This window comes from Peromyscus leucopus, chromosome 1 (assembly GCF_004664715.2).
Source record: "Peromyscus leucopus breed LL Stock chromosome 1, UCI_PerLeu_2.1, whole genome shotgun sequence".
NCBI classification, from domain to species: Eukaryota; Metazoa; Chordata; class Mammalia; order Rodentia; family Cricetidae; genus Peromyscus; species Peromyscus leucopus.
The window spans coordinates 84264730-84291584 of NC_051063.1; the positions used below are offsets into that span (position 1 = coordinate 84264730).

The 26855-nt window shown below is 38.9% G+C and overlaps 1 protein-coding gene across 1 annotated transcript in view; it reads right to left on the reverse strand.

Annotated features, from left to right (window-relative positions):
* LOC114692230 (ATP-binding cassette sub-family A member 3-like) overlaps positions 1–26855 on the reverse strand; it is a 126249-nt gene that overhangs the window by 91117 nt on the left and 8277 nt on the right. The window contains exons 4-7 of the mRNA XM_037211015.1: positions 25031–25172; positions 5443–5702; positions 2251–2361; positions 1288–1405 (exon numbers count right to left, since the gene is read on the reverse strand). Coding sequence (XP_037066910.1) covers positions 1288–1405; positions 2251–2361; positions 5443–5702; positions 25031–25172 — 631 coding nt within the window. The remainder of the gene's footprint in view (positions 1–1287; positions 1406–2250; positions 2362–5442; positions 5703–25030; positions 25173–26855) is intronic.

Consider the following 26855-nt stretch of genomic DNA (forward strand, 5'->3'; position numbering starts at 1 on the left):
GATGGATGCCTCAACATTTCAGAGGAACCTTGGTAACTGTCCAGGCAGTCTGTTGTTTATATCATTTCTTAATTTTGGAAGTTGCTTGCTCTGCACTTCCTGTTTACTCAGGTAATATCCTTCTCAGGTCTTTGATGGAGTTGAAGACTAGATAGTTATAGTTTTCCTTGTTATCAAATTTAAAAAAGAAATTCACAAAAGAGGTGTAAAGCATATAAGGTTGAGAGACATAAAAAGATAGTTTGGGGTTGGTGATACAATTTAGGATAGAAAGTGAATTAGATACAATACTGTGGACTCACCAATATAGGATAGATAATGGAGTATTTTCTCTGAATTTGCCAAATGCAAATGGACTGGACATTAGTTAATGTAATTCTTACCTGTATATATTTGTATATAATTATTGTACTTACTGTATATAGTTTTACTATGTCCGAGTTAAAAACCTTCCCTTTTTATTTAGACAAAAATGTGGGAATATTGTGTTATATTTTGATTGCATTCTGACAATAAAGTTTGTTTTGAATTAGAAGGTGAAGCTAGCCACTAGCTGACCAAAATTAGCCATACAGGTTTTGGAGGACTGAGGAAATAGTAAGGCAGGGCTTAGTGAGGATCTCAGCCCTTTTGGAGGAAGGAACAGAAGAGGTAGGAGGTCACTGGTGGCTTCTCTGCATTTTCTCTGATCAGATTCTTATCCCAATATCTGACTCCTGATTTTTTATTGATAAAGAATAATTAAATGTATCAATGAAGTTTTTAAAAAAATCCTAAACATGTTGGACACAGTGATAATCCATCAAGGCTATGTTTTATAATTTTGGTATTCAGAAGATTAACACTTAAGGTATTACTGATATGGTGAGCTTAATTCTGCCACTATTTTGATTCTTCTGCCACTAAATATACTATTTTAATACCTCTGTTTCCCTTACCTACCTGTGAGTTGTTTAAATATATTTCAATAGAATGTCTAACTCGACCATTTGGTATGATTTGAAGACACCTATTATTCTTATGTGAGTTTTCACAAAGAACCGATTACTAGTGTCTTGCCATATGGAAGTACTTGCTTTCAGTAGCAATTTAAATCAAGTTCTACAGAAGCACTGCTCAGTTCTAATGCCACCATTTTATATCTTCTTTATATATACACTGGGGCACATTCATTTTTAATGTTCTCTATAATTCCTGTCAAATTGTTTCATGTATAATTGACTTTGTATGTTTGAATGCAAGGCAGTGCTTCTAGCTAGCTAGAGATAACTACAAATACAGACTTACTTTTATTGAAGAATGTGCTAACCATAAAGGCAAAGCATATGGACGCGATGGCATAACATGTAAGAAAGACAAAGATGAAACTACAGTCACTGTATCGAAGGATTGGCTCCTCTACAATCTGCAATAAAGCAATCAAGACATCAGATAAGGTATGCTCTAACCAGTGTCATGTAAACACAAGGAAAGAGACAAAAGTATGGTCCCTAGTGAAACAGATCACACTACCCAGCTGGTGAGACTCAAAAGACAGGAAGTTATCATCTTGTCAAGAGAATCAGCAGCATCTGAGTTTTCTAATAGGGTAAAAAAAAAAAAAAAGAAAGAAAGAAAGAAAGAAAGAGAGAAAGAAAGAAAGGAAGGAAGGAAGGAAGGAAGAAAGAAAGGAAGAAAGAAAGAAAGAAAGGAAGAAACAAAACGAAACAAACAAACAAACAAAAATCAATCAACCAACCAAAAAACCATTTTATTTTACTGTAAGCCTGGGAACAGTAAGTCCATAGCATGATATCTCTCTTTTCACTGGACTGTGTGGCAGACTCAACCCATTGAAACTCACCTGCTTACTGGAGTAGTCATTAGCCATGTGTACTTATAGTACACTTGAAATACAGCTGGGATGAATATGGAACTCTATTTTATTTTTTAAAAGACATTTTAAATTAAAAAATACAATATTTCTCAAAATAGATTATGTATTTCCTATAAAAACTTAATGTCAGAATTGGGATGTATAGTAACATAAAACACACTAGATTTTGAAAACAATAAAAATAAGAATAAACATTATTTAAAAAATGGATACATGGTAAAAAATATTTTTTAAATAATTGAGCTAAATGTATCATTAAAAGAATGTTTTCTGTTTCTCCTATGTTTAAAAAAATTTAGTAGGTAGTTTTAATATCATATATGTGATTAATTTTATGTCTGTTGGACAACGTGAAACTGGATACTTGCCTGGACAAACAGTAATGCACATATCAAAAGGATAATGATGACATATAAAGGGAAAAACGTGAAGAAATAGCCAGCCCAGATGATCCAATTTCTAAGCCCAATTATGAGCTGGTATTCCTGTAGGACAGTCAACATAAAATAAGCATTTTATATGTCTGGCAATTCATAGTGCTTTCACACATCATTTTTAAAATTTTTTTTTTACTACAAACGCTATAAAAATGGTTAATATTATCTCCATTTTAAGAATGAGAAAAAAACCAAGGCTTAGAAGTCTATCAAAATGTATTCAGTAAGGTCAGCATTTCTCTTAATATATATATTTTTCTGAGTTCAGAAATCTATTTCAATTCTAAATCCAATTATTTTAGGGGCTTTTTCATATATCTTTAGTGTCATTTATTCCTCTTATCCTCTTCTCCTTTTGTAAGGAAAAAATGTGTGTGTGTGTGTGTGTGTGTGTGTGTGTTTTGAATAAAGTTATGCTACTTGGAGTGACAATGCTCCCAAGAGCTGGAGACTATCTAACAAAGTCCCCAAGAGCACTAAGAGCAGGCATGGGAAACTGCCCATTGAGCAGGCTCCTTCCTTCCACTGTGGTATCTGAAGATTGAACTCAGGTCATCAGGCTTGTGCAGTAAGCTCTTTTATCTAACAAACCATCTCACTGGCCTTCAAATTAAATCGTCAAGCACTAAGATAAATATCCCTTATAAAAGCTTTACTTCCAGGATATTAAGAGAAAGGCATCTATGTAGCTTTTTCCCCTACTGGTATTTGCTTTCAAGATTTTTTTCTGTGTCTTTAGAAATTTGACTATAATGAGCCAGTGTGCATGCGTGCCTGTGTGTGTGTGTGTGTGTGTGTGTGTGTGTGTGTGTGTCTGTGTCCAGGTGTGTGCACACTTACGTTTATGTAATGTTTATCTTTGTGTTCTCTGAGTTTCTTGCACCTGCATTTTAAAACGTTACTAATTTTGGGAAATTCTCCCAGTATTTTTAATCCTTTTTATTTTTCTCATTTTTCGGAATGTAATTATATGTGTTATATCATTTGATATTGTTCTGTATTTTTTGGATGCTTCTGGAATTTTACATTTTTCTCTCTACATTTCAGTTTTTGTAATCTCAACTGTCTTGAGTTCATTTTTTCTAGTTCTTTCCTTATTTTACTTATCTATAGATTGTAACATGAATCTTGAAAGTTCTTATTAATTGAAAAACCTGGAGCCAGGTATTGGGGGTGAAAGATGAAAGATCAAAGAAGCAGAACAAGCCACAGCCAACCTCACCTTGACAACTCCTCAACTAATCTTGTTTCCTCAGACCGAAAGCCTCTGAGTTCTCACCCAAATGGATCTCAGCTGAACTGCTTAAAAAGCCTCTAGTTCCTGGTCCTCAGGCCTTATATACTTTTCTGCTTCCTGCCATCACTTCCTGGAATTAAAGGCGTGTGTCCTTCCCAAGCAAAGGCATGAGATCTCAAGTGCTATGATTAAAGGTGTGCCACCATGCCTGGCTCTGTTCCCAGTGTGGCCTTGAACTCAGAGATCCAGATGGATCTCTGCCTCCTGAGTGATATAGGATTAAAAGTGTGTGCCACCATGCCTGACTTCTATGTCTAATTTGGTAGCTGGCTCTGTTCTCTGATCCCCAGATAAGTTTTATTGGGATGCACAAGTAAAATATCACCACAATGGATAAACCTGATAAAGGTACTCCTAAGTACTGTTGGGATGTTTTCTTTTGAAAATTTCATTTATGAGAATACATAGGCTGTTTTCATTCAAGTATGCAGTGTACTTTGACCACCTATGTATCTTAACCATACTGCAACAAAGGCACATTTTAAGTTCAACTATATATGAACGCCATGATTCCAGTGAATCTCAGAAATTAAGATTGCTATAAAGAATTTTGGGGCTGCAGAGACGGCTCAGCAGGCAAAGGTGCCTGTTGCCGTGCCTGACAAGCCTAACAACCTCAATGTGATCCATAATAAGCACATGATAGAGAGAATTGACTCTTTCAAGTTGTTTGCAGACTTCTATACATACCATGGTGCATGTGGGTGGGTAGATAAACTAAATAAAAATGCAAAAATCACCCACAAAACCCCAAGAATTTTGGATAATTCAACACTTACAGTCTTTAGAATATTAATCACAGTTAAAATACCTGTCTGATATGTCCAACATCTATATATTTTTAATTTTCTTGAGAATTTCACATATGAATACTGTATTTATATAATTTTCATCCCCTTTCTTCCTCCTTCAGCTCCTAATGTGTCCAATCCCCATTTCCTGAAATTCATGACTACTTCTTTAATTTTTGTTGCCATGTAAGCACATGCGCGCGCGCACACACACAGACACACACACAGACACACACACACACACACACACACACACACACACACACACACACACACCACACCCTACTGAGTCCATTCACTTGTTCCTCAGATGTATACATGTCTAGGGCAGAACACATGGGGCTGGATAACCTAGCAGGAGGCTTCTCCCTGGCAAAGAACTGACTTTATCTCAGCAGCCATTTGATTGAATGTGGCTCTTCACCTAGGGCTGGGGCTTTGTGAAACTCCCCCTCCTATGTCCAACATCTGTGTCTTATCTAAGCCTACTACTGATGATCAACTTTTTTTTTTGATTGTTTTACTGCTTTTTGATTTTTCATTTGTTTAGTAACTTTTTTTGTTCTTGTTGAAAACTTGAACATTGTAAAAGTAAATGGACTGATGTTAATGGAACAGTAGTGTTGGGACTGATGTTAATTTATCCCTGAACCACACTGTATTTGAAATTCATTGCTGCTCTAAGTATAAAAGACTTCAAGTTCATCTAGTAATATTTTTTGTCCTCTTCCTTGACTTCAGATTTTCTTCTATATTGCTTTCCTGTTTAAGTTTGTCTTTGAAGCTTTTCTAGCTTGCGAAGTTGGTATTATAAAGACTCACTCTTCTGTATTTGTGTCTCTTGCTGCTCTGTTAGAATATAACCAATATTCAGAAATTCTGAATATATAGAAGGAGGTAATTAACTTTCCAAAAGATATCCACAGGCTGTGTGTGTAAATGCATACATAACACACACACACACACACACACACACACACACACACACACACACACATGTACTTTTTAAAACAGAAACTATCACAAAGTAAGTGATATTACCTTTAATCTTTTTTCCTTTTCAAACACAATGGATCGTGTGATGGAAAGAACAATGGAAGAGAACATAATTATGAACATCAAAGGGATGAAAGGACTGGAGATCCAAAGTAATTTATCCTGAGGATGAGCTGGGTATGGAAATCTCTGTATGAGAATGTTAGTTTCATCAAATAGCTTTTTCCCAGCACTGATTTCATGATATAACATAATGCTCTTATCCACAGCATGCTGTACTGCCAGGAATCCTTCCCTGATATACCCTGTGTGAGAAAACTCATGGTCAAATAAAACAGATTAAAGAGTAACTCAGACATATGGTGAAGGAAATGCAAATAATCTTTAGCTTGCAACCTACAGAACCTACCACAAATTTGATATAAAAGACATTTCTTTGGCTGAATGTGTTTGTCTCTTTGCAAAAGTAAAATATTAACATTAATAAAACTTGCAAGCGGCAAGTCCCCAGCAGCCAGCCAGTACGTAAGAGACCTGCCTCCAGGTTGCACCACAACTGCCACCACCACCAATTGGGTTTTATTTCCACTGCCACCCAACCCCACCCACTTGATCATCCTCCCAGTGGCCAGCCACTCCCCCAAACTCCAGCAGACTCCATAGGCACAGGCACAACCCATATCAGTTGGAAGAAAAGTCCTCAGCAGGTGAGAGACCTGCCTCCAGGCTGCACCACCACAGCCACCCACTGCATTCTCTTCCCCCAAGACCCAATCTGCTGCTCAACCCCAACAACCAGATCACCCTGCCAGTGGCCAGCTGGCCCCACAACCCCAGCAGATTCTATAGGCACAGGCACAACCCACACTAGTTGGAAGAACAGGTGAATTATTGGCCTCCCAGTCGAACTGCCATGACCTCCAGATCCTAAACCCCTGGACTTACTCCATGCCCCAGTACCATCTCAGTACCAGCAAGGCAGCTGGGCCCTGCCCCTAACTCTGGTGGAATTCAACTGCTCTGGTGCAGTCCTCAGCTGCCTGCCAACAGGGGAGAGACCTGCCTCTAAGCTGCACCACCACCACCCTCTGGATTCTGGTCCCCCAAGACCCACTCCACCACCTAACCCCACTTACCTGATCATCCTCTCCATGGCCAGCCCTCCCCTGAAACCACAGGAGACTACAGAGGCACAGATACAACCCATACCAGCTAGAAAACCAGATTCCACAGGCACAGGTACAACCCCTATCAGTCAGAAGAACAGAAGGATACTCTGGATCTAGGCACCCAACACCTGACAAACCTCACCTGAGAAAATGGTAATGGGACATGAAAACCTGCCAATCACCAGAACCCTTGGGCATTCAGGACAAAAGACAATAAAGAAACAGATAATAAAGGAATAAAACACCCTTCCAACAAAGACAACACAAGAATCAACACCCATAGTATAACCATCCCAAAGCCAGACCTATAAATGCCAGTGTAAGAATACATTCAACAACAGAAAGGGCAATATGGCACCACTAGAACCCAGTGATCTTACAACAGGAAGACCTGAACATTCCAACACAGCTAAAGCATAAGAAAATGACCTTGAAAGTAACTTTATGATGATGACAGAGGCCCTTAAAGAGGAAATGAAAAAATCCTTTAAATAAATGGAGGAAAAGATAAACAAAATGGAATAAATCAATAAATCCCTTTAAGAAATCCAAGAAAACCAAGAAAAAAAATCAAATAGGTAAAGGAAATGGTTCAAGACGTGAAAATTGAAATAGAGGCAACAAAGAAAACACAAACCAAGGGAATTCTGGAAATGGAAAATCTGGGTAAGAGAACAGGAACTACAGATGAAACTATCACCAACAGAATACAAGAGATGGAAGAGATAATCTCAAGTGTTGAAGATGCAATAGAGGAAATATATTTATTGGTCAAAGAAAATGTTAAATCCAATAAATTCTTAACATAAAACATCCAGGATATCTGGGACACCATGAAAAGACCAAACCTAAGAATAATAGGTATAGAAGGAGAAGAATCCTCAAAGGCACAGAAAACATATTCAACAAAACCAAAGATGAAAACTTTCCCAACCTAAAGAAGGACATGCCATAAAAGTATAAGAAGCTTACAGAACACTAAAGAGACTGGACCAAAAAAAAAAATCAAAATACTAAACATACAGAATAAAGAAAGAATATTAAGAGCTGCAAAGGAAAAAGGCCAAATAACATATAAAGGCAGACCTATTAGAATTGCACCCAACTTCTCAATGGAGACTATAAAAGCCAGAAGGTCCTGGACAGACGTTTTGCAGATACTAAGAGACCATGGATGCCAGCCTAGACTAATATACCCAGCAACATTTTCAATCACCATAGACAAAGAAAACAAGATATTTCATGACAAAATCAGATTTAAACAATACCTATCCACAAATCTAGCCCTATAGAAAGTACTTGAAGGAAAACTCCAACCCAACAAAGTTAGGTACACCCATGAAAAATAGATAATTTTACACCAGCAAAACTCAAAGAAAGAAAACACTCTCTCTCTCTCTCTCTCTCTCTCTCTCTCTCTCTCTCTCTCTCTCTCTCTCTCTCTCACTCTACTACCACTACCACCAAAACAAAAAAATAACAGGAATTAACAATCACTGGTCATCAATATCTCTTAATATTGACAGACTCAATTTGCCAGTAAAAAGACACAGTCAAACAGAATGGATATGTAAATAGGATCTACCCTTCAGCTGCATACAAGAAACACACCTCAACTTCAAAGATAGACACTACCTTAGAGTAAAGGGTTGGGAAAAGATTTTCCTATCAAATAGACCTAAGGAGCAAGCTGGTGTACTTATCCTAATATCTAACAAAATAGACTTCAAACTAAATTTAATCAAAAGAGATGGAGAAGGACATTTCATATTCATCAAAGGAAAAGTCCATCAAGATAAAGTTTCAATTCTGAACATCTGTGCCCCAAATACAAGGGCACCCACATTTGTAAGTTAAACATTATTAAAGCTTAAATCATACATCAAACCCCACACACTAATAGTGGGAGACTTCAACACTCCACTCACCAATGGACAAGTCTGTCAGACAGAAACTTAACAGAGAAATAAGGGAACTAACAGACCTTATGACACACATGAACTTAACAGACATCTACAGAACATTCCACTCTAACACAAAAGAATATACCTCCTTCTCAGCATCTCATGGAATCTTCTCTAAAACTGACCACACACTTGGTTACAAATCAAATCTTTTTTTTTTTTTTTTTTTTTGGTTTTTCGAGACAGGGTTTCTCTGTGTAGCTTTGCGCCTTTCCTGGAGCTCACTTGGTAGCCCAGGCTGGCCTCGAACTCACAGAGATCCGCCTGGCTCTGCCTCCCAAGTGCTGGGATTAAAGGCGTGCGCCACCAACGCCCGGCTTACAAATCAAATCTTAACAGATAGAAAAAAAAATTGGAATAACCCCCTGTTATAATCACCATGGGTTAGTGTTCAACAACAACACAAACTACAGAAGGCCTACAAACTCATGGAAACTGAACAAATCTCAACTGAATTACCAATGGGTCAAGAAAAATACAAAAAAGAAATTAAAGACTTCCTAGAATTCAATGAAAATGAATCCAAAACATACCCAAACATATGGGACACTATGAAAACAGTGCTAAGAGGAAAGTTCATAGCACTAAGTACCACATAAAGAATTTGGAGAAACCCCACACTAGCTGCTTAACAGCACACCTGAAAACTCCAGAACAAAAAGCAGCAAATTCACCAAGGAGGAGTAGATGACAGGAAATAATCAAACTCAGGGCTGAAATCAACAAAATAGAAACAAAGGGAACAATACAAAGAATCAATGAAACAAAAGAGTTGGTTCTTTGAGAAAATCAACAAGATAGACAAACCCTTATCCAAACTAACCAAAAGGCAGAGAAAGATTATCCAAATTAACAAAATCATAAATGAAAAAGGGGATATAACAACAGACACTGAGAAAATTCAGAGAATTATTAGGTCATACTTCAAACACTTGTACTCCACAAAATTAGAAAATCTAAAAGAAATGGACAATTTTCTTGATAGGTACCACATACCAAAATTATATCAAGACCAGATAAACAATTTAAATAGACCTATAACCCCTAAGGAAACAGAACCAATCATCAGTTACCTGATACCCAAACCACACAAAGATGCAACAAAGAAAGAGAATCACAGACAAATCTCCCTCATGAACATTGATGTAAAGATAGTATAATACTGGCAAACCAAATTCAAGAACACATTAAAAAAAATCATCCACCATGACCAAGTAGGCTTCATGCCAGAGATGCAGGGATGGTTCAACATACGAAAATCTGTCAATGTAATCCACCATATAAACAAACAAAAGAAAAAAAAACCCACAAGATCATCTCATTAGATGCTGAAAAAGCCTTTGTCAAAATCTGACACCTGTTCATGATAAAGGTCTTGGAGAGATCAGAGATACAAGGAACATACTTAAACATAATAAAAGCAATATACAGCAAGCCAACAGCCAACATCAAATTAAATGGAAAGAAACTCAAAGCAATTACACTAAAATCAGGAACAAGACAAGGCTGTCCACTCTCTCCACATCTATTCAAGTTCTATCTAGAACAATAAGACAACAAAAGGAGATCAAGCAAATACAAATTGGAAAGGAAGAAGTCAAACTTTTGCTATTTGCAGATGATTATGACAGTATACATGAGTGACCCCAAGAATTCTACCAGGGAACTCCTACGGCCTCAGTAATGTGGCTGGATACAAGATTAACTAAAAAAAATCAGTACCCCTCCTAAATACAAATGATAAATGGGCTGAGAAAGAAGTCAGGGAAACAACACCCTTTGTAATAGCCACAAATAACATAAAATATTGGGGTAACTCTAACAAGTGAAAGACCTGTATGACAAGAACTTTAAGTCTTTGAAGAAAGAAATTTAAGAAGATATCAGAAAATAGAAAGATTTCCCATGAACATGGATTGGTAGGATTAACTTAGTAAACATGGCAATCTTACTAAAAGCAATCTACAGATTCAATGCAATCCCCATCAAAATTCCAACACAATTCTTCACAGACCTTGAAAGAATAATACTCAACTTCATATGGAAAAACAAAAAACCAAACTTAGCTAAAACAATCCTGTATAACAAAGGAACTTCAACAGCAGCCTATAGAATGGGAAAAGATCATCACTAATCCTACATATGACAGAAGGCTGATCACCAAAATATATAAAGAACTCAAGAAACTAGACATCAAAATGCCAAATAACTCAATTAAAAAACAGCATACAGATCGAAAAAGAGAATTCTCAACAGAAGAATCTCCAATGGCCGAGATACACTTATAGAATTGTTCAACATCCTTAGCCATCAGGGAAATGCAAATCAAAATGACTCTGAGATACCATCTTACACCTGTCAAAATATCTAAGATCAAAAAACACTGATGACAAGCTTATGTTGGACAGGATGTGGAGTAAGGGGAATACTCGTCCACTGCTGATGGGAGTGTAAACTTGTACAGCTACTTTGGAAATTGACATGGCAGTTTCTCAGAAAATTGGGAATCAATTTACCTCAGGACCCAGGATACCACTCTTGGGCATATACTCAAGGAATGCTCAATCATACTACAAGGACACTTGCTCAACTATGTTCATAGCAGTGTTATTTGTAATAGCCAGAACCTGGAAACAATCTAGATGTCCCTCAACTGAAGAATAGATAAAGAAAATGTGGTAAATTTATACAATGGAGTATCACTCAGAGGTAAACAAACAAACAAACAAACAAACAAAAAAACCCAATTACATCATAAAATTGGCAGGCAAATGGATGGAACTAGAAAAAAAAAATCATCCTGAGGTAACCAGGACCCAGAAAGACAAACATGGTATGTACTCACTCATAAGTGGATATCAGGTATAAAGTAAAGGATAATCAGGCTACAATCCATAGCCCCAGAGAGGCTAAGTAACAAGGAGGGCCCAAAGATGGATGCACGATTTCCCTGGGAAGGGGAAATAGCAGATATCTCCTGGTAAACTGGGGGCAGGGGATGGGAACATGAGGGATTAGGTTGGGTGGGTTGGGGGCAGGATAGAGGTGGGAGTGATGAAAGGGATGTCTTGATGGGGGCACGTCTTTGGGTTGGGGGAAACTTGGTGTCAGGGAAACTCTCTGGAATCTACAAGAATGACCCCAGCTAAAACTCCTAGCAACAATGAAGAGGATGCCTGCACTGGCCTTCTCCTGCAATCAGACTGGTGACTACCCTGATTGTCATAAAAGAAGCCTTCAACCAGCAACTGATGGAAGCAGATGCAGAGATCCACAGCCAAGTACTGGGCCAAGCTTCTGTAGTCTTGCTGAAGAGAGGGAGTTGGGATTGTAAGAACAAGATCATGACAGAAGAACCCACAGAAACAGCTGACCTGAGTAAGCTTGTGGGAGCGCATGGATTCTGGAGCAACAGTTAGGGAGCCTGCATAGGACCAACATAGGTCTTCTGCACATGGGTGACAGCTGTGTAGCTGTTTGTAGGGCTCACTAACAGTGGGATCAGCAGGACTTGTCCCTGGTGCTTCAGCTGGCATTTGGGAACCTATTCCCCATGCTGCGTTGCCTAGCCCAGCCTTGATGCTGGAGGAGGAGCTTTGTCCTGCCTCAACTTGATGTGCCATGCTTTATTGACTCCCATGGGAGGCCTTCCCTTTTCTGAATGGAGGCTGAGGAGTTGATGGGAGGTGGTAGATGGGAGGAGGGGGAGAGAATGGGAGGAGAGGAGGGAGGGGAAAGTGTGGTTGGTAAGTAAAATAAATGAAAAAAATTTAATTAAAAAAGTAAAAAAAAACAAACCTGGCAAGCTTGCTAAATAGTCTACTTTCAAACTTGCTAAATTTTCTACCTACAAAAAGAATGACAAGACCATGACTTGAAAATAAAGGAATGAAATCCCAGAACCAGAAATTATAAAAAGGCAAAAAGTAAATAATAACACAAAGACTTATGTTCAACAAAGTACAGCATAGATAAAATCAGAAACTGGGGACTAGGTTGATAGAAAAGCAGGAAAACTGTGAGCCAACAAGCATAAAGACCAGGCTTCAGATGCCCAGAACCCAAGAAAATGCCAGGTAGGCATGGCAGCTTTTCTGTTATCCCAGCATGCAGGAGGTGGACATGGGTATCCCTGGTAGCTAGACTAGTTGAAATGGCAAGCTACACGTTCATCAAGAGATCCTATCTCATTACATAAGGAAGAGAACAATCAAGGAAGACACACAACTGCAACCTCAGACCCCCAAGGACACATATGTACCCACAGACATGTGAATATGGATACATACATGCAAGCACTCTACACATACACATAAGCAAAAATAAGAAATTAGAAGACATCTGTCTGCCTGGAGTTGTCATAGGTCCTAGTGGAGAACCCACTACTGCCATTTTCCTAAACCAATATATTTTCTAAGAGTATTCTAAATACTCATCCTTATAACCACAGATGAGTGCAGCTCTTATTCATCATCAAAGAAGCTGATTTCGCAGCAGATGGAGACTATTGTGAGGGAGTGCTGTAGGATACAGTAGAAGTTGGAGGGGGAAAGGATATAAATATAGTACTTGTGTAAAATTCTCAAAAAATTTAAATAAAAATTGTCATTAATTTTTAACATTTTACATAAAATTAGTAGTTAGACATAGACACAAATAGGCCAGTAACATTAACAATTTGAAGTGTGTATGCTTGGAAAGAATACTACAATGTAACTACACAAATATGGATAAAACTTCAATGAATCCATAAACTAGATACTGTGGACATTTAAAAAATATTAATTCTTCCAATTAATGAACACAAAGACATTCTCACTTTCTCTTTTATTCTTTTTTTAAAAAGTATTTTGTAATTTTCATTATAGAGGTCTTTCAGGTCTTGGTTAAATTTATTCCTAGGTGTTTTTTGTAACTACTGTGTGGAATTATTTTCATGATTTGCTTCTCAGCAATTTCATTACTGATGTATAAAATGCCGATTATGTTCATTTTGCATCTTGCAAGAAATCAGTTCTAAGAGTCTTGGTAGAGTTTTGTTTTTCTCTCAATAAAATCATATTGTTTGCAATCTGGGATAGTTATACTTCTGCTCTTGGTTTCCTATCTTTATTTAATTGCCTTGACTAACTGGTACTGAACAAGAGCAGTGAAACTGGGCACTGTGGCCTTGTTCCTGATCTTAGACAGGAAGAAATGCTTTCAGCTTTTCTGTATTTAGTATGATGTTAGATATGGGCTATCCTTTATTATACTTAGAGTATGATCAGTCTTATACATAATTTGTTTAGGGCTTTATCATAAAGGAATATTGTATTTTATCAAATGCCTTCTCTACATCTATTGAGATAATTATGATTTTATCTTTATGCTTATATGGTATACTACACTTAAAAAGTGTTATATACATAAATCATCCTTGCCTCTCTCGATTAACCAAACTTGATTGTGATAAACAATCTTTGATACGATGTTGGATTTGATTTGCTAGTGTTTTGAATGGGTATATGATATGTGCATGTACAACTGTGTGTGGCTGTGTGTGCCCATGTGCACAGTGCAGAGGGCAGTGGGACATGTTAGGGATCCACGTCTATTGCTCTCCACCTTAGCTTTTAAGACAGTCTCTCAATGAATCTGAACATTGTTATTTCCACTCAGTTCACTGGCCAGTGAGATCAGGATCTATTTGTCTATGCTCCTCATTGTAAAGATATAGATATACACAGGCACACCCTCCTTTTTAAACATGGGTGCTGGGGATTTGAACTCAGGTCCTAATGCTTTCACAGCAAGCAGTCTTTCCCACTGAGCCATCTCTCCAGCTTCGTTTGCTAGTATTTTGCTAAGAATATTTGTATCTGTTTCCATCAGGAATACTTGGCTAGAGTTTGTGTGTGGTTTGGTGAGTGTGTGTGTCTGTCCTTGACTATTTTGGTAACAGGGTAATGCTGACCTTATACCATAAATTTAGAAGGGGTCCCTCCATTTTCATGCTTTAGAATAGTTTTCAAAGAATTGGCATTAGTTTTTTTCTTTCTTCTGCTGAATTAGAATTTGTGTTTTAACAAGATCCTAGGTAATTTGTACAAAACTTGAGGAAACATACTGATAATCACCCCCAAAATAACTCATATAATATCAAAAGTTAAAACACAATTGCTACAATAAGGATGTCTGAAAAAGCCACAAGCAATCATACTATTAAATATTTACTAAGAAAAAACACAAACAACAGTAAAACCCCAAAACAAACAAATAAAAAAACAAAAAACAACAAAACCCCCAAAACCTATAATACAAGTAATTCTCTGTATAAATATACATACATAGTTTTAATGAATTTTTCTTACTGGGCTGACAGAGCTCCCTCCAAGAGCCAAAGATACCTATCAAAAACTACAATATCAGACATGAAAATCCCTCTTTTGAGTAGTTGGCCAGGGTTGTCCAAGAGACTCCCCAAACATATGGCCTATTGCTGTCGCCCTTGGTTGCCCATCAGAGATAGAAGATAAGTCCTAGTGTGGAAGACAGCATAAACTTCAGAAACAGGGCCCATAGACTCCAGAGCTGGAACTGACCTATATGCCTCCTCCTGGAAGACTAGATTCCATGGTATCAGAAGGCAGCACACAAGTTTCCAAAGGAGGGAGGTAACCAACAGTCCTACCCAGCTGTGACGCCTATGAACCACACCATTGACCAGTGAGGCATAATCACATTAAGAGTTCAATAGTGGCTTGTATAACTTGGTAGTAACCAACAGCTCTTTAATTGGACTTAACTGCTTAACAAGAGGGATACCTGGTTCTGGGAACCTAGCTAACTACTCAGTGCTAGTAAAATCATGGTTATTGGAGGAAAATCTACAGCTACTTCTTTGCTAAACAAGTTTAATTGCTAACAACAATCTATACACATTTGTCCTTATACAAATAAATGTAATCTTTACCCCTCATCAAGGAAATTTCTCTTGTAGATGAACCACTACAGAAAACTACAATCAATAAAAATGCAGATTTGTAGAGCCCAGTCCCAATGGATACACACTTGCAAAACACTCCCACACCTAAGACTCAGGGAACAATGTGAAGGGGTGTGTGTGTGTGTGTGTGTGTGTGTGTGTGTGTGTGTGTGTGTGTGTGAGAAAAGATTTTAAGTGTCAGAGGATCAGAAACTTTGCTGTGAGATTGTGTCTCTTAGTAATGTCAGAAGCTGCACCTATAATGTCTCACCAACGTGGCTATCCAAACATGAGCCAAACAAGGAAGGCACCAGTGGACATGCTAAAGAATAGCAAGGATAAGCAATGAGGCCTCAATCCTACACACACACACACACACACACACACACACACACACACACACACACACACACACCACCACCACCACCACCACCAACAACAACAACAACAACAAAACTATAGGCAATCAAAGACAGTTGGTAGGGAAGATTTGGTTCTCCCCAGGGAGGAACAAACAAATGGGTTGTCCACTGCCAAATGATCAGCCCTGAAACATACATACAAGCAATATTACATGCAGTAACAATAAAAGAGGTAGTGGATTTGAAGGAAGAGTGGAGAGGGGTATATAATAGGGCTTGGAGAGAGGACAAGGAAGGGAGAAATTTGTAATTGTGTCCAAATCTCAAAATAAAAAAGTAAAAATAATCACAATTTCTCTACCCGCCTTGACTATACTTTTTTATATATTTATACAAATATGTTTATTGATTCCTTGAGAATTTAATATATCTTGAACATATTCACCCTCAACTCCTTTCCTTACTTCTCCCAGATCCACCCCATCTACTCTTCCTTTATATTACTATTTAATAACTCACTGACTCCAATTTGTGCTGTCTGTATAATTCCAGGTGTGGGGCCATTCACTGGAATGTGGTTAACCTACCCTGAATCACATCCTTAAAGAAAATTGATTCTTCCTCCCCAGAGCCATCAATTGTCCATAGCTTCTCAGCTTCTCACCCTGGGGGGGTGCATGGATTTGTCCTATTCCATTCTAAAATATAGATTGGCTTGATCCTGTGCAGACAACCAAAGCTGTTGTGAGTTCATGAGTGCAGTGGTTTTGTCTTCCGGAAATCAATGTGTCACTTGATTTCAAGTTATACTACAGAGCCATAGTAGTAAAAATAGCATGGCACTGGCACAAAACCACAAACAATGATCAATGTGATAGAATCGAGGACAAAGATATATCATACAATATATTTTGATCAGAGTCACCCTCCTCCAGCTCCAGATGCACTCTCATGTGATTTCATAAAGACACCTAACTTTGTGATTTCTCTTAATTTTTAAAAAACCCATTAAGTTCAATTTGCGTTGTCCAAATATTCTTAGATGTGGGCCTGTCCTGAAGCACTGCCAACCTACTAGAAGTCATCAAATATTAGCTTAAAGGTGGAATCAATAAAAACAAACTAGAGCACATGCTGGTGTGAGGAAGTGGAGAAAGAAGAACACCATTCATCGCTGGTGGGAGTGGAAACTTTTATAGCCCCTGTGGAAATTAGCATGACCATTCCTCATGCAGCTGAGAATGACTGATTCAAAGATCCAGCTATACCATTATTTGGCATATACCCAAAGGACTGTATATCCTACAATGCTACGTCATACAGAGAAATCAACTCATCCATGTTCATTGATGCTCTTTTATGACAACCAGAAATTGGAAACAGTTTGACTGTCCATCAACTGATGAATGGATAATGAAGTGTGGTACATTTATGCAATGGTTCATTACTAATAATATCTGTTAAACTATTAAAGAAGGCTTAAATTTATTAATTGTTAAGCTTTTAAGAAAAAGAAAATTATGAAATATGTAAGTAAATGGATGGAGCTAGGAAGTATAAGACCCACACAAGGTCAAGCCAGATGGGGTCTGGCACTGAGATGGGGAAGTGGACACAGGATCCCACCTCAACCAAGAAGCTATTTTTAATTGAAAGCCATTGGAAAATAAAATTAAGTTTTCTCTAGTGCAGTGTCACTGGGCATATCAACCACACTCCAGGACAGTCCCAATGCCTAGGAGTAGTTAGCCAACACAAAACAAACACAACTTTACATAGATCTTGAAAGGACAATTTTCAATTTCATGTGGAAACATAAAAACTTATGTAGCTGGTTAGCCTGGTCTACAAAGCAAGTTCCAGGAAAGAATTGCTAGAGTTATCACCATCCCTGATCTCAAGCTGTACTACAGAGCTATGGTAATAAAAACAGCATGGTACTGGTACAAAAAAAAAAAAAAAAAAAAAAAAAAAAAAACAAAAAAAAAACCAGACATGTTGATCAATGGAGTTGAATTGAAGGCCTGGACATAAACCCACATACCTATGAACACTTGATTTATGATAAAGAAGTCAGAAACATACCTTGGAAAAAAGACAGCATCTTAAACAAATGATGCTAGTCAAACTGGATGGTTATGTAGAAGAATGCAAATAGATTCAAACGTATCACCCTGCACAAGACTCAATTTTAAGGTAGATCAAAAGCCTCAACATAAAACCTGATACACTGAACCTGATAGAAGAGTAGGGAATAGCCTTGAATACATTGGCACAGGAGATTACTTTCTGAACAGAATACTGTTAACATAGGCTATAAGATCAACAATTAATAAATGGGACCTCGCTGGGAGGTGGTGGCACATGCCTGTAATCCCAGCACTCGGGAGGCAGAGGCCGGTGAGTTCGAGGCCAGCCTGGTCTACGGAGCTAGTCCAGGACAGGCTCCAAAGCTACAGAGAAACCCTGTCTTGTAAAAACAATAAATAAATAAATAAATGGGACCTCATAAAACTGAAAGAAAAGCTTTTGCATGGCAAAGCTTACTATCATTTGGACAAAGCAGCAACCTACAAAATGATAGGAGATTTTTACCAATTATACATCCAATAGAGGGTTAATACCCCAAATATATAAAGAACTAAAAAAACTAGACATCAGGAAAACATATAATTCAATGAAAAAATGGAATACAAATCTAAACAGAATTCTCAAGAAGAAACTCAAATGGCTGAGAAACACTTCAAATAATGTTCAACATCCTTAGCCATCAGGGAAATGAAAATCAAAACTATTTTGAGATTTCATCTTATACGTGTCAGAATGGCTAAGGTCAATAAAATAAGTGACATATTAGCTGTTAAGTCATTAGTAAGTAAGCCATGATCCATAGAACCACAGAGAATAGGTACAGATTAAGGGAGTAAGAGGTACAGATAGATCTCATTAAGAAAGAGAAATAGAACAGATAAGTTCTGGAAGGATGGGGATGCTGGGATGGGAGGATCAAGTGGGGTGGGAGAGGGAAAAGGGAAATGAGGGAGGGAATGTAGGCAGAGACAGCTAAAGTTAAGTGACATTTGAGTGATAGCATGGAAACATAACACAGTAGAAACCTTCTAAAATATGTACATATATGAAGTGAACTAAATGAAATTGACAAATAATGGGGCCCCAACTGGACATCTGTTTTCACCAACTGAAGCTTCCAGTGCCAGGACTGAGTTATATCTAATTGAATTGTTGGCCAAAGGAGTCGCATGAGAATCCCCAAACTCAGGCTGTTGCCAAGACTACAGGTTGCTTTCCACAAATTGACAGCAAGGCCCCATGGTTGAAGACAATACCTACAAAACTCATTGAGCATGGAGAAGTTGAGCTCCTACCTATACAGAGTCGTCTCCCCTGTGTTCTTTCTAGATAGAGTCTTTTGTATAGGAAAGTACTCTGCATGCTATCAAAAAAGAAATGTAAACACCAAGCCAGCCATAAACTCTTTGATCTACAATGGTGAACTATTTGAAAGATGTGTTAGGACAATGGTGGCACAAAGCCTGTGGGAGTAACCAACCAATATTGGATTTGACGTAAGGCCCACTCTAGTTGATGGAATCTATACCCAACATTACTTGCATGGCCACAAAATGAAGACTAAATAGCCCAGTGACCTAGGGTAAAACCAAATACTACTGTTCTAAAACAGGGAGAGAGAGAGAAAAAAAAGCATAGTGATAAAATGACTGCTTATGACATTTTGCTATACTCACAGATCAGTTTTCTGTTCAGCTATCATCAAGAATCTTCCTCCTGCAGCAGATGGGAAAAAATACATAGACCTACAGCCATACATTATTCAGAGTGAGAGTCTTTGAACACTCAACTCTAAATGGGATATCACCATCAAATCCTTCCCCTCAGGGCTCAAGGAACTCCGTGGAAGAAGAGGTGAAATGAGTGTAAGAGCCAGAGGGGATGGAGGACACCAAGAAATCAAGGCCTTCTAAATCAACATGATCAAAGTAGATATGAACTCAGAGACTGAAGCAGCGTGCACAAGGCCTATCATGGTCTGCAGCAGGTCCTCCATGTATATATTATACTATGGCTTCTAGATTAGTGTTTTTGTGGGATTCCTGAGTATGTGAATGAGTGGGTCTCTGATTCTCTTCAGGCTATTTTCCTTTTGTTGGTTTGCCTTGTCCAACTTCAATGTGATGGTTTTTGTTTTATCTTATTTTTTGTTATGTTTTGCTGTTATCTTTTAGAAGCCTATTAATTTTTAATGAGAGACAGAAAGGGAATGGATAGGGAAGGGAGGTGGGGAGGAACTTGGAGGAGTAGAGGGACGGGAGACTGTAATTAGTATATTACGTGAGAAAAGAATCTATTTTCAATAAAAGGGAAAATAAAGCTGTAAGGATTATGCTCTTACTACGTTACCAGCCTGCAATGGCGTCCCAGCCTAAAATGTGGGTGTGTCCTTCCACGGGTCTCTCTCTCTCCCTCTTTCCGTACTCTCTCCTTCCATATTCTCTCCCCTCCACGTGGTCTCTCTCTCTCTCTCTCTCTCTCTCTCTCTCTCTCTCTCTCTCTCTCTCTCTCTCTCTCTCCCTCTCTCTCCCTCTTTCCGTACTTTCTCCTTCTGTATTCTCTCCCCTCCATGCAGTCTGTCTGTCTGTCTCTCTCTCTCTCCTAATAAAGCTCTAGAAAGGTAATCATGGCTCGTGATTCTTCTGCCACTGCGGCATCCAGCGCTCTCTGTTGGCATGGCCGCCGTGGGCGGTGGCCAGCTATGAGCATCGCTGCTTAACAAACATCTGGTGCTGTTCAGACTTGGATAGATCACCGAGGACCTGCTGCGACCACTGCTGCCGCCTCTTCCCCCATTCAGCAAGACTGCGAGCAATCCCTCGCCTCCACTGGACCCCCACACAGCTACCACTACTGCTACCGCCATGATTCTTCACCACAGTGAGTGAGTCCGCTGTTCTCGCGGCTGTAGTCTGAGCTATATTCTTTGCAACCGACACCCCGGGGGTTGTCCTCGGGCTGTGCTGACTACGGCAGGCACATTTTCGCTCCTGACGAGGGGGTCAGTGCTGTCTCGGGTCCACCGTGGAAGAGAATGGGTAACTTGAGCTGATTCTTAGATCTCTCTTCACTCTCGGGGACGCCCGATATTGGAGTCTGATCCTGGTTTGTTATTTTAATTTTTTATTTTTCTCTCAGCTACAGCCATGGGACAAAGGGGCAGATACATTTACCACTTACATTGGAGGACAGGACTGGGTACCGGTAAACCTGGCCACATAACAGTGTAAACCTGGCTGCGTAACAGCATTGTGGGAACTTCTGCCAGCAAATGGGCAAATAAGAGAGTTACTTTATCCCCAAGCTTTCTGCTAAAGCTCTAAACCCTTCTCCCTCCCCACTTCTGCGTCGGCCACGGGCAACCTTTTCTGTCTGACTTATGCCAGCTGTGAGCGGGCTCAAATGGGTGGGCTTGGGCGGTTTCTACGACTCTCCTAACTCACCTTAACTCCACCCACTCATTCTCAAACTGCCTTGGGAGGCACAGATGGATCTGGAAGCGGCTAAGATCCATACAAATAAGTTTACAGTAGTCAGGATGGCTCTTAAGCCAAAAATCAGTTTATAGCCTCAGGCAAGTCTTCCAAAAGGATTGGTTTATTTATAGTCTGCCTCCTGGCAGATCTTCTAAAAGCTGTCCTTAAGCCAACAATCATCAGAAAGAAAAAAAAATTCAGGACATGGAGTAAAATCCGTCTCTTGTTCCCCGGACTTCCCCGACTAAAACTTAAGCATCTGGAGAGCAAGGCTCCTGACCCCACAGGCAAAAGAGTCATCTGTGACATTTAAGGTGTGCCAAGGAAGAGATAAAAGCTCAAAAACAAAATTGCCAAGTGCTGGCACTCGCTGACTCTGAAAGCTGTTGGGTCCCTGTTAAAAATGAGGAAAAAAGCCAGACCATCAACAGCCTTGTTAAAAGTGCGGCCTATAAAGACAACCAGTCAGCTGACTGCCACCAGGCACCAAGATGCATGGGTACATCAGGCTAAGCCCTCCAGCAGACCTAGGCTTAGCTACAGACATGGCAGGGAACCCAGAACGCAGCAGGGAAGCAATCTGTTTCTTTCCTTCTGGACACCTAAACCACTGACTTGGTCCTGGGAGTTTTGGAATGCCACCTCTCCTTTCTCTATTGTTGGGCACAGAGAACAGCCTTACCTACCTCACCAGATTTAATTGCACTTTCAGAGTTACTTAATGGGAAAAGATTTTCAACTAAGATAAGAGCTTTTATTTCATTGCCTCATTCCAGATCTACTGCCTGTATTTCTCACGTGTACACAGACAGCGCCCTGATCTTTGCCTTGTCCCTAATTCCAAAAACTAAGTTCTCATGCACCACAAGTTTTTCTCTTCCCAGTTCCCTGTTCTAATTCACTGTTCACCTAATGATACAGGACCACCACAGAACCAGAGTTCAGAGATCATCAAGTAAGAAACTGTAACAGCTAAAAGGTATTTATACCCCCAGATCCAAAAGTGTCCAGGCACTACAAAAAAGACTTTAATGTAAACATCTATTACTGTGAAATGCTTTTAGCAATTGATCACCTGTCTCCTGGATGCTGAACTAGTAAAGGAAACAGGTGCTTTAAAATAATCTGTCTCTGATAAAGCTTAACATGTTTCAAAATCCATCTGGACAGGCCAGATCTACCTCAGATAAATGCCAACATAAAATAATAATGATTCTTTTCTCCCTAAGCTTTTTTTCTGTGTCACCAGCATCTTGTCAGACAAAAGATTCCCAGCCACAGCCAAGAGGGATACATGTCTCCAGAGCAACCGATGGCAGACAGTATCCCACAACGCCTGTCTACCTCAAAAGACTCCCCTTCCTCATTTCCCCAAGAGCCAACCAACGTTCAACAGTCAGCTGGAAGCAGCTTTTGAGAAAAAAGATGCCTCTATTCCCATCTACCTGCTTCTTTTTTTATAATAAGTGAAAGTCTGGGATGTAAGGATTATGTTCTTATTATGTCACCAGCCTGAGACGGAGTTGGAGTCCCAGCCTAAAAAGCAGGCATGCCCTTCCAGGGGTCTCTCTCTTCCTCTTTCTGTTCTCTCTCCTTCCATATTCTCTCCCCTCCATGTGGTCTGTCTCTCTCTCTCTTCCTTCTTCCTTCCCTTCCTCCCTCTCTCTCCTAATAAAGCTCTAGAAAGGTATCCATGGCTCGTGATTCTTCCGCCAGCACTCTCTGCTCTCGGCATGACCGCCACTTAACCAACAATAGCTACTCTGCTTCTACATATGTATTCAAAATAAAAAAAATTGGCATAGCCAAGGAGATAGACACATGCTCAGGGTTATTGTGGCAATCTTCATAGTAGCTGAGATATGGAATCTGCCTAGTTATTCATCAGTAGATGAATGAATACAGAGAAGTATTATTTAGCAATAAAGAAGTATTAAATTAAAATGATGAAGGTAACACCATCCTGTTCCAAGTTTGTCTGTTTAGTCACTCCTTAGGCTTCCACCCCGCAACCAACAGCCTTCTCTGCCTTGGCAACACTTCAGAAACAGTCCATGGCCTGGAACATAGTCCAAACATATTATGAAGTGTCTAGAAGATACCACTGAGTCTTTCAAAGAAATCAGATGTTGCTAGGCCACTCCAAATCCATTACTAATGGACCCCCCCCCACACACACACCTTGAACATTGATATAATTATGGTTTTGTCTTTAAAAATGATGTACTTCAACTTGGGCATCAACAGACTTTTCAGAGGCAGGAGCCTGTTCTTGGTTTGACCATCAATAAAAAAGAACTCAAAACTTTCAATTGGCTTAAACAGCATGGTTGTCAATAACTATCTTACATAGATTACTTCAAAATCATGCACTTTGCAGCAACATGGATATCACAGCAGTTATATCCTGTTAAGTTAAATATGACACAGATAGACAAACAAGTACTGTGTGCTCTCAGTATAATTTCTGCTGAGCTGCAACTAGCCTGGCTTCAGAGAGTAGCACCTAGCCCTAATCCATCTTTTGTTTAGCAGACACCTTTTGTTTCCCTTATTGCCCTCTATGAATCTTGTCTCAGGATACAAAGGCCTATGCAAAACTTCATTCAGGAAACCCTTGGTACCTGAAAAATCAAGGAATTTGCACTTGGCATTGTATTGTTGGGAGCTCCTTTCAGGTTGTTTTGAGCATATGGAAATTAACTGGCTAAATTGTAATGGAGAGAAATAAAACTGTCCTAGGACACCCCTGTAGTCAGGAAAGGCTGAATTTATTCTTAAGAGATCTCTGAGTCTTCATTACACGGATCCGCATGAACCCACACCCTCACACCCCCATGTCACAACCAATCAGTTTCAGTAATTAAGTAAAATTAATCTAAATATTGAATTGTGATTATGCGAGGTAGAAGAGAAGCAAGATTTGATGCAGCACACTATAGGCATGTATTGAATTATGACACTGAACCCCAGGCATAAATACATAGTGTCTTAGTTAGGGTTTCTATTGCTGTAAAGAGACACCATGACCATGGCAACTCTTACAAAGGAAAACATTTAGCTGAGGTGGTGGCTTACAGTTTCAGAGGTTCAGTCCATTATCATCATAGCAGGGAGCCTGGCGGCATGGAGGCAGACACAGTGCTGGAGGAGCTATTACATGTTAATATGCAGGCAACAGGAAATGAACTGAGTATCACAGTGACAGAAACTTGAACAGAGGAGACCTCAAAGCCTTCCCCAACAGTGACACAATTCCTCCAACGAGGCCACACCTATGTCAACAAAACCACACCTCCTAATAGTACCACTCCCTTTGGGGGCCATTTTATTTCAAATCACCATACATATACAGCAAATACATTTGAATAAAAGTAAAATTTAAAAATATATTTATATTGATATGAGAACTGAAGGTGGATACAATATATGTAAGTTTATCAAGAGTAAAGACTGAAAAGTAGTATTGTTACAATATTAATTACCATGAAGAATAAACATTTCTTGTTTGTTAAATACAAATATTTAAACACAGGTATATATTTATGTATACACTCACATGTGACCATTTGGATAAAATAAGCATGCTGAAGGATCTGCTTACCAGGACTTCCTCCATCATGAAAATCTGGATTCCTGGGTTGTATAGAAGGATGATTAGGAAAAAGAAATGTTGTTTTCCAGCCTGTCTTGTCTGGCCACCAGATGGTCCTCTGCACACCAATAAAACGCAAATGATATTTTATCTGAAAGTATTAATAAGAAGTCGTGTATGTTGAAAGTCACAAAGAAACTTTAAAAGCAAATGTTAGCAATAAAGTTATATCCTACTAGAAAACATGTAACTTTAAGGATGAAATCAATCTGATAAATTCTGTATGCCTAGCATTTACAATGAGCAAGGTAGAGAATGTATGCACACTAGACCCATTTGAATTTTACTCAAAATACTGAAAACACACAAGACATGCATGAAAAGATTATCAAGGGCATGCAATGAAATAAATGTAAACGTATACTACAGAAATATAAACTACCTATTTAAACTTATATTGGCAAAATAAAAAGCTGAGCAATAAATGTTTGCAGAACTATAGACAAACAGGCACTTGAATCCAATCCTTGTAGGATGAATGGAAAGTGGTACACCAATGGATGGCCTAACAACTAAGGGCTCAAAAGAGGTTTGGCTCATCTAACTGGGAAAGCATACTAGACACTCTACATTGTTGGCTAACAGTGACCCAGTTATAATTAAATACTACAAATAAAATATTTCCTTATATTAAAATCCCTGTTGAAAACCTACAGAACTGTCTGTGTTCCCTAAAAGCAGTTTGACTACTAGAAATGTGCATAGATTATTATAAAAGAACAGAAAGGGTAGGGATACAACTGTAAGTTGAATGAAAATTCATAGGAGCAACCCCACGTTAAAGAAAATTACAAGGCCAAAATCCCAGAAGCAGATATATGGTATCTGCATGGAGCTTCTTGGGTAAATAGTAAAAAAAAATTGCAGATATGGGAATGGAGACACATCTGGATGGCCATAAATCTTGTGCCAAATACGGTATATGAGCCTATGTAAGTCACTAGAATTTTTAAATTTATTTCTAAAATGTATTATTATTATTATTTGTGTGTGTGTGTGTGTGTGTGTGTGTGTGTGTGTGTGTGTGTGTGTGTGTGTGTATTTATATATATGATGAGGGGTCTGGGGAGAGAGAGAGAATGCACAGGTATACTCATGGCCTGTACATGGAAATCAGAGGATATCTTTCAGGAGTCAGTTGTCCTTCTGCCAGGGGTTCCAAAGATCAACCTCAGCTCATCAGGCTTTCAAGTCAAGCACTTTACCTATGGAGCCATGTCAAGTACCCACACTACAGTCTTTTACTAGTATAATGACATGATCTCATCTAAGGTTGAACAGGTTCACTCTGATATTCACATGGATAAACAAAAGTTTCGTCAGTAAAATATACTAAAGAGAATTGGAATCTATTAGTTTTACATTATAAATGAATGTAAATGTCATCAACAGATACCAGAGTATTCATTTAGAAAACCATCAAAACAAGGCTGTCAAGTTGGCTCTGGGGGTAAAAGTACTTGCTATGCAATCCTGAAGAACCAAGTTTGAGTCCCTCAAACCACAGTGGAAGGAGACTGAGTCTCCAACGTTGTCCCCTGACCTCCACAAGTGTCCTGTGGTTGTGGCCGAGTGCCTGTGCTCACACACACATCATAAACAATAAATAATAATAATAAATAAAATTCTAGAAAGAAAATTATCAAAATAGGCTAAGCACTAGAGACAATTTATGAGAATTTTAGCATTGAGAATTTCATTCAAAGATTTGAGAACAGTCTGTAGGTAGGGAAAATAAAACATGAAGATATTGTCTTAGGGTTTTATTGCTGTC